We start from the raw sequence: 17,894 nt of genomic DNA, 5'->3' as shown, positions 1-17,894 counted from the left end.
ATACAAAGAACCTTAAGTGCTGAACTGTAAAAGGTACCCATGTCTACAATAAGGCCACTTGTTTTTTGAACTGCCTTTCTACCCACCCCCCACCGGAACAGAGCCAGAGTATCCTGTACAGAGACCAACAGAGATGGTCAATGCTACAAAAACACACCCCTTGACACCCCCTTCCCCCCTCCCCTCCACACACCCCACCCCTGAAGGTTTGGAATCGGGGACTGCAGGTGAGCCACACCTGCTGAAGAAGAGCCGTGCTGTAATCCTCTCGTCCGTGTTTACCTGAAATCCATGCATCCTCCCTTCACCTCCACAGGAAGAGCGTGCAGGTCCTCCTGCCCCTCCCCTCTCCTGGGTGTCATATGACCACCACCCTGCCCCCCCTGTTGTTCTGTGAGCATGCGGGGCCTGTTTGGACTATATGCGGGGGTGTTCTCCCCCCCCGGAGAGGAGCACCAGTGTTTATGTGGGAGGCCGGGCCAAGCTGGAGATGGCCCAAGGTTTGGGATTCCTGTGCAATATTGTCCCTCCGCTGCACCCCCTAGCGTATCCATGGCTCCACCACGTGTCTGCTCTGCGTCGGAGACAAGCGAGAAGCTGTATCTTCATCTCACTAATCCTCCTCCTCTTCCTCCTCCTCCTACTCCCACTCTGCTACCAATTACATAACGGTACCAGTAATGTGTATCTACTACTAACTGTGAATCCAGAGACCATGCAGACAGCTGTTTGCATTATTTTCAGTGTGTATTGTTTCTACTTAGTTCTTACAAAGACATTATTTTAACTACAGTGGTGCTTCTGCACTGACGTGCTGTGAAACGTGGTTGAAAGGAGAGCACTAAAAAGCTACAGATGGAAAATGTATCGGTTCGTTAACCGTTTTAGGTGATAATTTTTTACGTTCCTTTTTAAAATTATTTTAATATTTATTCATTGCTCTTTTTTTAAAGCTACTCTTAATTGTTAGAGGAACATGCACTGTTACACATGCCGTTGTTAAAGTGTGCAAGGGCAAGACTGAGCGGGAGGCAGGCCGTGGCCAATATCGATCTCAGTGCAGAGCTGGAGCAATCGCCCAGGGACTCTCCTCACTCCCCCCCCCCCCCCCCCCCCCATTCTCCTCACGGTTCATTGTGTGATTTCTTTTATGAGACTCATCGTTTCACGATCTGAAAGGGGCCCTGTGCAAATGGCCTCTTCAGCAGCGACCCATTGTAATTAATAAATCTCGCCGCCCGCACTATTTCCACAATCAGCAATACACTTTAACTGTAAATAACTAGAAAGTCAACTATCAAAGTAACAAATGTGGGTTTTTTTTTGTTTCTTTTTGTTTTTTTCCTTCACGGAGGCTATCTCTGAAACATTTTTTCACGTTGTGTTTGATGTGTTCTTTTTACAGTTTGCGTTTTAGGTTGTCAGAGAAAGTATCATCAGGAGGCATCAGCTTTTAACACTTTATACCTGCAGAAAACTCAAACTCCTAAAGCTCTAAACCTGAGAATTTTACAGAATGGTCCTTTAAAAACTGTTACTTTGTGTATAAAATGGTATACGTTCTAAAGCAAATGCAATACGAATGCAGCTTTCCTTACTTGTCACATACAATGTAGAAATATGAAACAATACGATCACTTGGTGCCCTATACATGAATACATCCACCAGGTAAAAAGACATAGTTTTATGCTTGAACCCAGTTCCTTACAACTTGAACAATATGACATACAGCTCATTCCATTTCAGTGAATACCTGAAAGTTTATTTGGTCAGGGACAAAATGCCTCTATACCTTCCAATTTGATGGATGTGAAATTGAAATGTGTCTAAAGTTAAGAAAGCCAAAATATGAAACGGTGAACATAGGTTAAGTGAAGAGTTAAGTGTCACTCGTGCTTTTGGAACAAACCTTTGGAAATTGAATAGAATGTACAGTGTGGTCATTTCTTTTTTCCTCTTTGGTAATGTTTTTTAACAAAAAGGAGCACCAAAAACGTCATTTTCTTGGATTACAGAATGCGAATTGAGCAATAATTTCTTTACTTTCTATTCTTTTGCTTGGTCAGGTGAGTGAATTTGTCTGTTTGTCTTTTAAGCATTGTTCTCCTGGAAGTAGTGTGAAACACCATAACTTAAGCAATTATCACTTCCTTGTCAAACATTGCTGCTGTTTTTTAATGCTATTGTTTATACAGCCAGATTTGTCAGCTTGTTTTTTTGTGTATGGTAAGGTTGCTTTGATATAGTCTACATTTTAACAGTGAAGACTAAAGGGAAATTTTGGCTGCCTTAAATCTTTTGTGTTACCTTTAGAAATGAAGGGGTACCCTTTCTATGGTCCCAATTTACACCAAAAAAAAATCCTCAGCGAAGACTTGAATGGTTCGTGTGAGAATTTCCATTAACGATGTCTGACAATGTGACATATCTTGAGCCTGGTGGCTTTCATCTTGTTTCCTCCCTTCGGTCTGTTCTTGGTGTAACTTGGGTACCAGCACTGACACACCCATTCAATTCCTGTCGTTCTCCTCCCGAGAAAACGTAGGACTCTCATTTTATAACAGCTGTGTATAGCAATGATCAGACTGCCGTGTGGAGTGTTACGGACGCTTGTTTACTGGAATTATACGTTGCCAAACTAACTCCTGAACAACAAAGTCACGCCACACTTTCCTGTGATGTGTCGAGTGCAATGTGTCAGAGGTTCAGAATGTGTTAGAAAGTGTTAGAACACTTAATGAAAACAGTAAAAAAGGTAATACTTGAAACGTGGCTGTATTTGAACTTGACATTTCTAGAGTACTCTAATTATTGCTAATTAATGCTAATTATTTAACTGGCTTTTTAAAAAATCTCAAGCCAATAGATAAATACTAGCCAGTCACATTTTCTAGCAATCAATCAGACATGTACCAACAACAGCTTTTGACTGGCAATGAATTTAGGGCTATGATACATCATTAGAAAGTACCTGGTTTGGCAAAGGGGCAATTTAGCCTTATCTTAAATGGATTTCATTGCGTACTTCACACAACTCAACATTACTTTATGTTCATAAGCCTGTTACACGCAATAATGAAAACTAACATTTGCATTAGAGCTGGCCAGTAGTCATTTCTTACTCATACTTTTTCAGCACTATTTATAAAGGATGTGTGACATGGTGTGGAAAAAGGCTTTCTCTCAGCATATCTTTCATTAAAAATATGACCACACACCCATAAGGTTTTGACCTCTTCCCTGTAAGGACAGCTTTTTGAGTATCACTCGCACTGCATCACAAGTTTTGTCACGTTAAAAGCACTGGGGTGTTTAAGTCTCAACTGGCAGGGCCAGGGTAAACGCATTCAGAAACACTCAACTTTCCACGTGTAACAGGTGAACTCATTGGTCTTTCTATTCAGCCACTCAGTCCACAGAATCGGCGCTCTCACAAGTTTGTCCCCCCCGAAATGTTGTTTGTACAGTTCGTCTTTGTACAGGAGTGAATGTTGTGACTGTCTCCCTGTACTTTCCCAGTATTGTAATTTAAGAAAAATTTATTGGCATATGAAATCTGTAAATAACACAAATTAACCGAGTCTCTAAATATGTTATACATTTTTTGTACAGACCGAAACTGCATGTAACTGTAACTTATTGTTTGTCTTTAATGATGTATGCAGTTTCTTATACAAAGAAACCTTATTAAAATGTTTTTCAATATTTAAATGTTGTCTTGCCAGTCATTAAACACATACTCACACATACAGGAACAGAGAATGAAAAAATGACTAACGCATTCTTAATTAGGCCTGCATGTTTACTGTAGTGCCTGACAGGAAACTGTACGTTACATGTTTATTTCCCCTGGACACAAACACAGTGTATCATGGTCACTGTAGCAGAAGATGTTCCACACGGTGAGAGTTACTCGAGCAGAAAGCTGCCAGTTTTGCTCACATTCTGACGCAGTGTTAGCAGGAGGTCAGATGGCAAGGGGATGGGGATGGGGGGGGGGGGGGGGGGGGGGGGGGGGGGCAGCTTCCTGCTTCGGGGGCCCCCGCCGCCACTGGCTGCTCTCATTCAGACCGCAGTTGTTCCGCCGAGCCCCTCGGGCCGGATGATGTCGGCTCTGACGCCCGAGGCGGGGAGATGCAGGCGCAGCGTTACACCACATTGCGTAACCAAACAGATGCCCCCTAGCAAAGCCACACAGAGACGTGCAGCGCTGTGACGCAATGGTTAAAGAACAAGGGGGCTCATTACCAGGTTCAGGTCCCAGGAGCATTGCTGTTTGTTCTATGGAGCGAGGTACTCGATCTGAATCTTTTCAGTAAATACCCAGCTGTATGGTTACATAAGTTCAACGTGAGCAATGACAGACACCCTGGAGAAGGCCATCTGCTAAGCTAATAAATAGAAATGTAAATACATTTCACATCCAGTAGTGCACACCCTGTAACCCCCCCCCCCCCCCCCATGCAGGCTTCAAACCCTTGACCTTGTGGTTAGGCTCCCAAAAGTCATAACCAGTGCTTTGCACTCGTCAGTGTTCCTGTGAGGGAGAAGGGAACCCTGTCTCCTTCAGCGAGCGGCAGGCGGACGCTGTGTTGATAAACTGCAGTGGGGAGACAGACGTCGGAGCTTCCTGCAGACTGGCTGGTTGCGGTGGTGAGAGGGCAGAGGCTACACGGAATGCATTGGTGTGCCGCAGTACTTGTGCCACAGGTCAATGGCTTTGGTCACTATGGCGTCCGTATTCTCCTGTGGTATCTGAAAGACAAACGGCCAGTCAAAATTTGGAACACCATGATTACAACTGCATTGTCACAAAGCACATTATGTTATCCAGATCCAATTGGGCGAAAAACTGGAAAAAAAATATTACCTGACTCACGTAGTTACAGTCAAAACATCTATCAGCAAAAGGCCCCTGTCTGTCGATGAACTTTATGGTGAGCTGCTGATTTTGTTCGCAAGTTCACGCATCTCAGAGAGCCTGTGATGTAACGCTTGATCCAATCTAACCAAATATAAACAAGACCCCTAAAATGACAGATGCCATCCAGTCTGGTGATGAGACATTTTATAATGCTTCACACTTCGGGGAATCACCACAGCCAAAATAACTTGATTCTCTCAGGCCAAACAAGCCAAGCATGTGTTCACATGACGGGCCACATGACGGGCCACGGAGTCTCAGCGTCACTTCACTTTGTACTTTGGCACAAACGACCCTATCAGAATGCGAGTGTGCAATCAGATTGCACTGTATCAATAAATGGGCCTCAAGGAAGTGCACTGTGCTTACTGCAGGTTCTATCGATTCTATCGATGGAAGTATTTGCCTGGCAGATGCACTTTCCACAGTGACTTGCAGTGCTGGCATTTAATCTTCCAATGTTTTATGAACAAAGGTACACTTAAGACCAGAGGTGTGAGTGGGGTCCAGGGGCACTGTGCCGGCAGTGACCGTATCCTCAGCTCTCGCATGCCTGGATGCTGAAATCGAAGCACGAGGGAAGGAGGCGTAAATAACAGCAAGGCGCGATGGGCCGGATGTCATGACTCCTGATCTACGACCCCATAGTACGGCGCACCATTACCGCAAGCCTCGCACACATCGGCTTCGCTGCCGTTACCTGCATCTCTGGAACTCTGCCTGGGTAAAGGGCTTCCCCTGGGACGATCGCGTGCCTGAGGACAGTGAGGAACGAGGGCCTGAGCCTTCATTAAGCGCTGGGAGGGCTCCTGCGGCGGCACCTCGCGGCGTGCGAGCAGGTTGTAGTCGTGCGGATAATGACTAGCTAATGGATGGGGTGCTTACGAAATGCGCTGCCTCCTCACATTCGGGGTGCCTCTGGGGGGGTAGCGTCATACAGTTTAACTGCACATAATTCTGAAATAAATGCTTATTTCGCTTCCCTTTGACGCAAAAAAAAAAAAAAAAAAAACGGTCATCCAATACGGCCCATCCTCCGAGCGCTTAGAGCCAACAACGTCATCTCCGGTGCCACACTGCAGAGGGTTTTTTTTCCCTGGCTTTCACTGCAGGCTGACTGAAAGCTGATTACTCCCATTGGTTCTGCTTCTTTCTTTATTTCTCTTTTTCTCTATTTTCCCTCTTTCTTCCAGTTTGTCTTCCTTGCACACCTCTGGACAGCGGTGCCCGATTTCTCTCAGATTAGACACGGTTATTGGTCATAGCGCATAAACGTAAAATACATTCCATGGCCCCAAGTCCACGGCCAAGCGGAGGTGCAGTTTTCACACCTCTCACCTTTTAGTCTTTCATTTTATTTTTGAAAAGTTTACCAGCTGTGGGCTGTAAATGGGCAAAAACTACTTACCTCTGTGCCTAATACCGTCTCATAACATAACCTTTTCACATTCATTGCTCATTCGGCCTCACATTTAGCAAACTCATTGGTCCAAGGCTATGGCCATATTTTCCACTTTTCACAGCATGCACTCAGGCACTTGGATGTGCATTATTTAACTTTATCAGCATTTTATTAACTAATGCCATCCACATTTTTCCAACATTGCCTGAGTAAAGTACATCAAGATACTTTCTTAACATCTCTTTTGGCTTAACGTTGGCCAAATGCACAATAGTTTGATTTAAATAATTTACCACAAGAATGACAACAAAATAATCCTAAAATCACTCATTTTCTTTGTGGATATGCCATCAGTGATACTGAACCTCCTCCCTTCCTCAGTACTTTGTGGATACTAAAACTGCTGAGATAACCACAAATGTACATAATACAGGTGCTGTTGTCTTATCAGTAGATGTTTGATTACAAATGAATAGTGCTGGTGTCACAGGCTGATCTGCAGAGGCGGGTGAGCATACTCACGTTGCTCAGGAACTGCACAATGGCCTCTGGTCTGCTCATGCCCATCAGCATGATCTTGTAGCTCAGGAGAACCTCCACCGCAACAAACACCAGAATCTTGCAGGAGCCGCTGATCACCTTGTCCCAGACTCTGTAGTGAGGAAAATGGCATCCTTATCATAAGACAGGCATCACACTGACATGAGGATAGATTTTTTCAGCATATCATTATAAATGCATGGAATAGCCCCAGGATTCCAGGTATCCTTACAGAAGCAGAGACCCTATAAACATTCAAGATCAGGCACATTGTGAGGTTCTCTAGAAGATTTGTAGACTTCTGTGTCTATTTGTGCAAAACAGACTCTTCTCATTATTGACCTCTTTATATTCCTATGATACAACTGTCAAAGTTACACTTTCCGCTAGCGTGCTACAATGGTTAAAGGAAACAGTTTTACAAATAGTGCTTGTTACCAGAAGGTCAGAGGTTCAATTCCCAGAGAAGGGAATGCCTTTGTACCCTTATTATAAGGTACTCAGCCTTGATTGCTTTGGTAAGTATCCAGCTGTATGAGTTAGTTTACATTTTTTTTCCACATGTTACTGAGTCACCCAGGCTAAGGGCGCTCCAGCAATTTACCCAGCTCCTGCAACCTCATCAAACCGCATCAATCTGCAATTATTTTCAAGAGCGATGAAAATGCAACATCAAGCCAGCTGAACGCTGGCACTCCGGAGCATTGAATATTTCATGTTTCATACCCACATGAAGAGCAAGGCACAAGGCACAACGGGGCCGTTCTGCGCAACAGAAGAAATTCTCCGTGCCGCGGCGTGATTGATTGAGTCGATCAGACAATAAATCACGCTCATAAAAATTGATATTGTGATAATGGCTCTAATCTCACCTGTTCGGCGATCGTATTGATTCACGGCTGTCATGCATAATTAATAGGAGCGAACCGCAGAGCAGGAAGGCGGGGGCGCGAGCGGGGGGATTAACATGGAGGCAGAAATGATCATCTCCATCAGGAAGGGAACGCCGCACTCTTGACATTTCTTCCGCGTTTGTCAAGAGAAGCTAAACGGGACGTGGGATGGAAACCTCTGTATTGGAGACCCTACGACCAGAGCGATTCAACTGCAAATCATTCCTTACGCTGCGAATCCTTTACTCTTTGTATAATTGCCTCCATTTTTATGCAACTTGAGCACAGTGTCCAAAAAATAAACACGCAAAACGAAGCAAAAAATAATAAAGAAAAAATCATGTCATTAGTTCTTTAAATGCCATTTCGGGGGTATTAAATTAGAACAAAACTGCCACTTAGATAAACGGATGTACCGTTTTATATAACTGTCTATTTCCGGATTAAAAATGTCCAGCTGATACATTTCGCTGAGACGACTAGAAAATGGGACATTGTTCATAACCTGCAGGGGGGCTTGGCTGGAAAGACAGAAGCAGTGTTTCCTCTAAGAGTTCTCGGGTCTGTGTGCTTTTTCAAACTCCATCCTCATTTTGGTTGACTGCTGACATGCTTGTTTTTACTCTGATAAAGGGCAGGGTCCACCTCCTACACCTGTTACAAGTGTGGCCCTAAAACAGGATTTCCTTTGATTAATCTGGTTTAATCAGTAAGGAAATTGTCATTCACATACTGTAAGTGTTTGGTTTAATATCACATCCTTAACAGTAATAGTAGCTTTAAAATAATGAAAATAAGATCAGTTTGTTAATATTCTATTTTTACTATGTCCCGCTAAGCATCCACGTTTTATGCACATGAATACAGCATATAATAAAAACATGATTAACACTATTATCTGCAATGTAGGGCCCTGTAGTATGGTCTATAGTGATGTTTACCTTATTGATGATATACATTTACATTACATTTACATTTATTCATTTGGTAGATGCTTTCATCCAAAGCCACTTACAAGTGAGAGACAGTACAACACAAGCAAAAAACGATTAGGAGTAAACAATATTAGAAGCACTGCATGACCAGGTTTCAATGGTTGGCCAGGCATGGTACAAACTAGCTGGTAAATCTAACGAATACATTAAACCATTAGATTACTTTTTTTTTAGATTCTATTTTATAGTTCAGTAGGAGACAGTTTTGAGACATGACAAGTTCCTTATACGGACTGATACTGGTGCTGGCCAGAACGAAGTTTTAAAGTAAGCCTACCAGATTCAGTAAAGAGAAGAGAGAAGGTGTCTGCTGTCACCCTTTTGTGATGTACTCTGTCCTTGGCTTCCACTGATGCCTTACCTCTGCAGACTGGACTCTGGAAAGCAGCCGGCGAAGCACCTCCTAAACCACAGGTTGTAAGGCAGCTTGCTCAGGGCGCTGCAGGACTTGAGGTGGGCCAGGAGTCTGGCATCCTCCAGGCCCAAATAATACTCCAGGCTTTTGGGCTGAGCATCCAGAGCACAAAACACTGTCACCATCTCAGTTACACTACACAGGCTAATATAATAATTAGTGCGGACTAAATCAAATAACCCCCCCATTTCAGAGGTATGGGCAATGTGATGACTGCAGTGGCCCTGGAAACGTTTCAGACCTTCACTGGCAGTGCTCCTGCAGTAACAACATCATACCACTAACGGCACGAGAGAGAACGTACCATGTGAGGTATGGAGTCGCCAAACTTGTTGTTGAACTGGTTAACGAAGCACTTTATCAGCCAATAGCAGTCCACAGAGTCTTCTACTATCTCCTCCATAGCTTTTCCTATGGCCAGAAAATCTTCATCCTCGTCACCCTATAAATAACAATCAGAGGCGCATTCTCATTTGCATGAATTTAGCCAGAATCTAAAGCCAAGTTCTATTCACAGCAGTATGCACCAGGTTAATGTTTCTTCAAAAACTCTAACCATCAAAGGTTCAGAACTCTAGTCCTGGTGTGACAAAGGCTGCCTGGCCTTTCGTGATCTCAAAAATGAACAAATTTGATGTTTCGATGGCTCTTGTAAAACTGGAATTAAAAAGCTGACCACAAAATGCTGGGGCTTTTTAACTCTTGGGTGCTGGGAGTGATTGGAGCATATCCACTGCTGCCCACACAGTATAGACTACAGAGCAGTTGTGGGTGGGGGGTGGGGTGCACAGCTTCCTCACCGGGGGCAAGAGCTCCGAGCGCCGGGGCAGCTCCTGGGCCTCCAGCTGGAACATGCGCAGGTACACCTCCACCTGGGGCGTGGTGCCGTGTATGAAGCGCATCACCTGCAGGGCCTCCAGCACGTCCTCGTACTGCTCCCTGCGGTAGCCCGCCACCAGGGTGTGGGAGTCGCTGTGAGGGGGAAGGATGCCTGAGCACAGAGACGGACAGTCCAGCGTCAGCATCTGTGACATCAGCAACCCACCACACACAGGGAACGATCCTGTGGTCTCAGTGGGAGAAGGGTCCTTCGCCTTCTGTGACCAGATGCGGCCAGTCTAATTAATGTGCAACCTTATTTGAGTAGAAGTCAAAAGCCTAGACAACCATGTGACTGTTAAACTCTTTGTTGGCTGCATGTGACTACTGAATACTGAAAAAAGTACTGGGAGTGAATCATTCCTACTGGATGCTGTGCTGAGCATCCTACAATGAATCAACTTTCTTTGCTTGTGATGCTTTGCATATGAAGATGTAAACAGAGACATCCATTTAAAAAGTGGCATACATCAAATTTTCAAGATTACACGTTAAGTCTTACATCACTAATCTTCCAGTAATAACTTTAGTAATCTTCTAGTAATACGCTGTCCAAATAAATCACTCGGAAATTTTAAGACAGAACTGACAGTGAAATCTCACTAAATCTACTCCATTCGTTTTCATTCTGAAATGGGTAAAAAAATATATATAATACATAAATATATGAACTCTATAAACTGCTCCTCAGAGTTTCAAGGAGCTTAAGGGCCCTGTGGATTACAGGAGACAGTCCATCTCCTCAGCCGGCAATGCTGATGCCTCCAGAAAAGAGAAGTTCAGAGGAACCTCATATCAGAGAGGGAGGAAATAATTAAAGCCAATTATTGCTGACGACAGCCGGAGAGACTCGAGTCGGACAGGCGTGAAATTATTGCAGATTCTCTGCTGGCTCCAGGCTCCGGCATCCCAATCGCTCACAAGCCTATTCCCATGTGACCGCTCTCATGTGACAGCTCACCGAGGTCAGTCCTGTCTGTAAAGAGGGGGGGTGCTACTTCAGAAAAGGGGAAATTTAACTTGGGCCCCAGAAGGACGCTCTCTAAAACCATGGATATTCTCTGAGCTTTGTTGGACACCATCACTGAATCGAGAAATTCTCCTTCAAAATGACCACTATACTAAAATTACCATATGTTCATGAATCACAGTATCTGCAACATAAATAATCTGGAAAAAGACTGGGCACCTTGCAGGTAAAAGGTGAATTCAGCTTCAGTTGTTCACTTAGTTTCATATGCATTTTTGACAGATTGTTATCTGATTCGACAATAAATATGTGTAAACATACTGGTTGTCAGCAAATTTTACTGAAATGTCATGGACAACTGTGTCAACATGAGACACTTATTTAACATTTAAGATCCAAGGCAACTAAAGTGGGTAGGCTTAAAATGCTGGCTTGCTAGTCATTACAGAAGTTGGAAAACAAATATATGGTGGTAGAGCCTTTTTACACAGAGCCCCACTATTATGGAATTACCTACGTAATTATGTATGGGAATCGAGCAGAATATCAATTTTTAAGACTAGACTGTAAACCTACCTTTACAGTAAGTCATATTCATTCTGGTACTGAGGAGGAGGGGGTGGCCCACGGCTATAGAAAAACCCAAGTGCTACATACTTGTATTTGCAGTTGTGTCATTTCCAGTTGGACGGTACCTGTTGGTTCCTGCTCTAAATAGCCCAGTACAGTCTCGGATCACTTTCATGGCCATGTATCCTAACATTTCTGCTCACCACTCCTTTGCATGCTTCCATAGTTTATATCTGCTGAGGCAATCTAATGTTACTTATCACACCCAAGTTCACTGGTCACCCCATTCTAATCACTAGTCTCCCCCTCTCTCTCCCACCCCCCCTCCCCTCTGTCTCTCCTTCACTCTCTGTCTCTCTGACCATCTGAGCAAGGAGCAACAAACACCATTACAGCACCGCTAGAAGCGGTTGACCAGCCATAAAGAATACAGTGCCTGGACCACTGCTGCACCACCCACCCTCAGAAGGGTCCCCACTCATAACTTGCCTGAGGCCAACATTCCCATCCCCTGTCCACCTCATTGGCTACAGCTATTCTGATGAAGTGATTAAATGAACCGATGCATTTTGTTACATGTTATGTTTTCGATTATTATTTTCCAGGAGTCTCTCGACCACCTTTTCCAGGGGTCAAGAAATAACTTTCCAGGTTTTCTGCCTGGGTCTTCTGGTTTCTTTTTTCTCTGAAAAAAGGCATTATGTACATCGCTTTGTGACAATAATGAGCTATAACAAATAAAACCTAACTGATTGATTAAAGGACTTACCTAGCAGTACCTTCCAGACATGGACGCGGTACATTGAGGGAAGAGGAAACCTTTGGCTGAATGTGCAAAGCTTCTCAACATCTGTCAAGAAAAGAAGCAAAACAGAACCAGGTCAATGTTAGATGTTCAGTTTCATTCACCAAGAGAGGCAGCTAATGACACCATTACTCCGCGACGTACCCAGCGGATTGTCTTTCAGTAGGATTTCTAACGATTTCTTCTCTTCCACTCCGCGAAACCCCACTTTCTCGTAATAAGCGGAGCGAAAGTTTCTCTGTGGGTCCTCAGCCATGACTTCTACAGGGGAAGAATTGTAAAAACAAACAAAAAAAATGCTATTGTAACTTACACTTTAAAACGACTAGCAGTGGTTACTTAAAACAAAAATCTAGAAAAAAAGTGCTTGCTGTGAGTTACAGTGCGCTTGTTAAACTAGCTAACCAAGTTAACCTTACTATCTATGCTCAGGTATCTTGTATTGTATTGAATTCACTAGCCGGCTACAATATATACCTTTAGCAGCAAAACAAAACCCTCGCTATCAGGGCAGCATGCATTTTGTACACTGATATGTTGACAGTTAACCCCTTACCTACTAGTCGTACGGTAGCTAACATTGTTATCTATGCAATAATTGTTCTTTTCGTGCTCCAGCTAAAATGTAGGATAGCTAAATTGGCTAGCTTCTGTTCACCGCTGAGAATGATTAGCCAACTAGCTAGCTAGCAAGTTAGGAAGAAGTATACATGGTGCGCCATATTTACTTATATATCAACATATTCACAACATCGTGACACTCACTGACAAAGAAGCAAGACAGACAACTATCACCAAGGTAGTTAGTTTTATAGGTGCTTACCCTTAACGTTGTTATTGTAGGCCTTGCTACATCCACGTAGTTCCAGTGTATGTATATCCGCACAAGACGTGTGTGGATGTCTTATAGCTATCGCGATAATCTCAGCAAGCCCGGAACCGATTTCCTTCTTTGAAATGTCACTGCACACAGAGGCAACAATATATTCATTTATATACAGAACTGGCTTTACGGGAAAACAACATTTACCCAGTGAAATTTTTACTATGCTGGCTAGCTAGCTAGCTAGCTTCATTCAGTTTCCCTAATTATCTAGTGTTATTTATTACAATCTCCAGCAGGTGGCGGACGATGCCAGTAAGAATGTCTAATATGACTTTTTTCCGCTACAACATGAGCCGGAAGGTGAAACAATTTTAAAAGGTTGCATTAGTCTACAGGCATGTTCATTTTCTATATTGTAGCTACTTTGAAAACAAAAACGAACGCGTAAAAACATGTAAATCGACCAAGGTTTGTAACAATTTATGTGAGAGATGTAGATTCTGGTGTTGGGTATATTAATGCTTTTAATATTCTCCGTGGTAGCCCTTATATTTTCACACACCCCAGGAAAATCTGCATCCTTCTCAGACAAAAATCACGATGCCTCTTTCGCCTATCATTTATTTAATAACATTTTCATTTGAAATCAGCTCAAAATCAGTTCCGTGAAATCAGCCCCATGAATCATTCATGTATGTGTTTTTCATTTATTTTCCTAGAAGCAAGGAATATGATTTCAAATTTTAAGGTCTGAGCCTGATCGTGATATGTGGACGTACCCATATCTGGCAGCTGTCTACCAAAGGTTGATTGTATTCACTGATTCATTGATTCATTTCTAACGCGGTGCTAGAAATGCATATTTCTCTGCATTTCGAATGAGAGTCGAAAAATGAGTGTCTGGTGGGAACCGCAGACCCTTTCCCCTAACGTTTATTTAATCAAAAAGTCTAATAAACATGTTTGTGTAATACAGTACAGATCTGCACTGATGACCCAAACGTCAGCGCCAGTTGTTGAAGGGAAGTTTTTCTTGCCCCTCGCATGACTCCACATGAAGACATAACTACAGTATGTTTAACACCCACACAGTGTAGAACGAACATTTCGTATTCATGCATATAACACACCAGATATTTGGTATAACACACACTAACCGGATGAGATAAACTTATATTTGCAATTTGTTTATTTCAATATACTTATAGATGCTGACTTGAAAAAAAAAACAGTTCTATTTCAGAAACAATTAGAATCAATATTACAAAGACTTCTTATCAAGACAGTTCACAACGGGCATGTTTTTAAGTACACATTTGCGATTATGTTAACTCATCGACATTACTGATCCCACGCAATTGATCCCCCATCCCAATTGATCATTACTGATACAATCTAGTGTACATTTGTCTGAAAGTGAGACGTATTATATAACGGCATATAATTATTTCAGTAACATTACTCCTGATGATATTCGTACTGCAAATACTGTACACTGTGTCGTTTCAATCATATGTCCAGCAGAGGGCATCACATGACTTCTAGAGGCGTTTTACTCGGGAGAGAAAATAGGGGTCAAGTCAAGAGAAGATACATCGTGAAAAAGATGGCGTACTAGTAGTACCAATGAGGTATACAGACAACCTTCTAGGAAAAAAAAAACTCAATTTCCTCTGTTTTATTTTTTTCATGTAACCTGAAGGTAGTTATTGAATTCAATCGAAAGTAACTAATTTGAAAAGTCCCACAGTCTCTCTGCTACACGTATAGTTTGCCGCATATATAAATCGCCCATAACACTTCAATGAAATAGGAGACGCCTCCTCCAGTGATTTGTTGATTGTACAAAGCCTATCACACCATCGTGTTGAGTTATGGCCGTATATTTTATTCAACTAACACATCGCTATCGATTCTGGTTTGCTATGAGGCGTGCGAAAATATCCTCAGGGCCAATCATAGCTGCATGCGTTGAATGGTTATTTAATAAGAAATACACCCATTTTTAGGTATTTGAAAGAGTTTGATGGGAATTGAAGTTCCTTTGTCCAAAGAGCCTTACATATACTTATGACGGTAATCAGTACAAAAAAATACATTTCCCAGACAGCAACACCACGGTTAGCGCCACCTAGTATGCGTCACTTCATGAATATAAATATATTCCCTCTTGCGTAGACTGTCTGCCGACGTTAATTACATATTCTTGCATATAATTTTATAATAAATGAGACACGGTCGCGTCTCCTCCCACCCTCCCTTCGTGCCTCCCAGCTTTTCACTTAGCTGGAGTTTCTCCTTGCGGATAACGTTAGTCTCCATTATGGCGATAGCGACAGTGACGGTGTGGAACTGACCGCCGGTGCGATAAAAGAAACAACTGGACGCTTCGCTAGCTTTTTAAAGCTAGCTATTTTACGTTGGCAGAATGTAACCTCTGCGAAGTTAACTGGATGGCTAGGGTGAGTGTCTGACGTTCTTCGTTTTGGTTCCGCTTTTATTTATTTTAAAATAAAAATTAGCTGCGTACAATATTTTTTCCACTTGGGAAAGGATGGAAGGTGCGCGTGTGTCTGCGGTGTTGGAAGGAAACAGGTTGGCAGAGGACGATGCCTTGACAACGAAGACGGCGAGGACCGGGGTGATTGACTCCGAAATAAACAAAATAAGTAGCGGTAAGTTTCCCAAGCCGAGCGGTGGACTGTCCGCCGCTGTTAAGAGAGTGGCAGTGGATGTTGATGATGGCGGAGGCGAGGAGTCAAAACTAGAGTGCGAGGTACTGGCTGTCCCTCTTCGTGAAACGATAAGTAATGGAAATCACCAAAGCCAGGTCGCTAATGTTCCCGAAACCACCACCGCGAACGGCAACGCAACGACTGGTGTTGTTAAAATGTCGACAAATACTGGCAGTTTATCCAGCAGCAGCAGCATTAACTCGCTGCTGTTGAGAAGGCGGCGGCTGAAGAGGAATTTCTCAGCCGCAGCCACAAGTTCTGCCCCCTCATCGGCTGCCGCCCCCGGCGGGAAGATGCACTCCGCCTCCTCGTCCTCGTCTCTGGGCACACGGAGCCTGGATAGGAAGGTGTTGCTCAGGCAAAAGCAGATCATGCAGTTGCAGCTCTCAGACCGGGAGTGGGTGCGAGCGGATCTACAGAGGGGATGCATACACGTGCACGACAAAGCCATGCCTTCCTACCTTAGGCCGGTTCTGTGTACCCTGGAAACGACCGCCGGAGAGGTGGCTCTCCGGCTGAGCCAGCCCGTCGGTAAAGGCGGGTCGGTGGTGAGGGTGGTTTCCAAGGGGAGCCTCACGACTGATTTAAACGGCAACTGCAACGAGAGATACGGATTTAGTGATGGCCATCAGAGGTTCGGACAGAATGACACCGTAAAGTCTCAACGTTTGCATTCTTTGAAGCGCTCAGGATGCAGGGACGAACAGCCAGCCCCGACAGATGACAGACTGAGGTTGCTGGTGCTCCCGAATGACAACCAGAAGCAGCAGCAGCAACAGGATGTACACGGGTTCACGCCGGACTCACTTTTGGACGGCAGACTTCTAAGTGCCAGGTCGCCGGGCATACAGTTAGGTCAGAACGCCGATTCTTTGGTCGACGAAGAGTCTGACTCAAGGCACAACGGGACGGACAGCTGTGGCCTGAACTCCGGCTCAGATATAGACAGCAGCACCTTCGATGACCTGAGCTCCAGCACCCAGCTGAGCGGCCACCGGGATTCGCTGAGCGACGGCATGATCCTGGGGACCGACGCGTCCATTCTGAGTCCGAGAGGTGACAGTGCCACGGAGGGGCTAGACCCTTTTGGGAGCTCTTCCGACGAACTGGAGCTCGATTGTACCTCGTCGAGCTTGGTCATTGACTCCATCGCCCAACAGCGACAGAAGCATTCCCCAGACTGCACCTCCACGGCCAACAACAACAACGCAGTCAACAGCAGGCTTTGTGGTGGTGAACTTTCTAACGGTGTTACCGCCGAGACTGACAGTGGAGTGGGTGGTAGTCAGGAGCTACTCAACCCAGGCAAGTTGCAGTGTAACAGCAGTAGTAATTCTCTGTCAAGGCCTTTGAAGGGAAGTGCGGCTGTCAAGCATGACACCTTGCACGCCAGCACTTCCAAAACCGCTCCAGTGCCCGACCACGGTCACTTCACCCCAACGCTTTACGTTCAGATGCACGGCGAAGCTGCGAGGAGGCTGGGACATGACGAAAAACCCCTTAAAATCCAAAATGACTACCTCTATAAACTAGGATTTAAAGACCCGTGGAGGGTGCAAGACGAAGGCATGGACACCGAAATTGGCTGTCTGATTCGTTTCTTCGCAGGTAAGCATTTGTAATTTTATTTTATTTTTATTTTTTGCTGGCTTACTCTATTATAATAACCTGTTACTGTTGTGTAGGAATGAATCAAACAACTTCCTGGTTATGAACACTGTCACTGTTGGATGAATGCATTCACGCGCTTTAATTGGTAAAAAGAAAAAAAATCAGCAATGCATAGTCATTGAATTGCTAAGTGCTGGAAGTGTCGATAATTTGTTTTAAGTCACGCTCCAGCGGAGTTGCGCCCGGCGCTCAGTGGCTTCCATTGTAAACAAAGGCCTGCGGTTTGTGTGAATGTGCGCCTTCATTGTGCGTGCGTTCGGACTTTTCG

At 44.1% G+C, this 17,894-nt stretch overlaps 2 protein-coding genes across 2 annotated transcripts in view; one reads left to right on the top strand and one right to left on the bottom strand.

The window, feature by feature from the left end:
• Positions 1-4,470: 4,470 nt before the first annotated feature.
• Positions 4,471-13,474, bottom strand: tbc1d7 (TBC1 domain family, member 7). The gene is made up of 8 exons (XM_036522303.1): positions 13,218-13,474; positions 12,539-12,655; positions 12,359-12,439; positions 9,971-10,161; positions 9,475-9,612; positions 9,117-9,262; positions 6,850-6,979; positions 4,471-4,756 (listed from the first exon to the last, which is right to left on the bottom strand). Exons 2-8 carry the CDS (start codon positions 12,648-12,650, stop codon positions 4,670-4,672), a joined length of 885 nt encoding a protein of 294 aa, XP_036378196.1. The 5' UTR covers positions 12,651-12,655; positions 13,218-13,474; the 3' UTR covers positions 4,471-4,669.
• A 2,170-nt stretch (positions 13,475-15,644) lies between these two features.
• The window catches only part of LOC118772532 (PH domain leucine-rich repeat-containing protein phosphatase 1-like), a 63,439-nt gene continuing 61,189 nt past the window's right edge, over positions 15,645-17,894 (top strand). Inside the window, exon 1 of the mRNA XM_036520938.1 lies at positions 15,645-17,563. Within this exon, the coding sequence (XP_036376831.1) occupies positions 15,775-17,563 (1,789 nt within the window). The 5' untranslated portion in view covers positions 15,645-15,774. The remainder of the gene's footprint in view (positions 17,564-17,894) is intronic.

The sequence above is a fragment of the Megalops cyprinoides genome, chromosome 2 (genome assembly GCF_013368585.1).
Source record: "Megalops cyprinoides isolate fMegCyp1 chromosome 2, fMegCyp1.pri, whole genome shotgun sequence".
NCBI classification, from domain to species: Eukaryota; Metazoa; Chordata; class Actinopteri; order Elopiformes; family Megalopidae; genus Megalops; species Megalops cyprinoides.
Note: the sequence above shows the minus strand (reverse complement) of the source record. Positions and strands in the feature narration are given on the sequence as shown.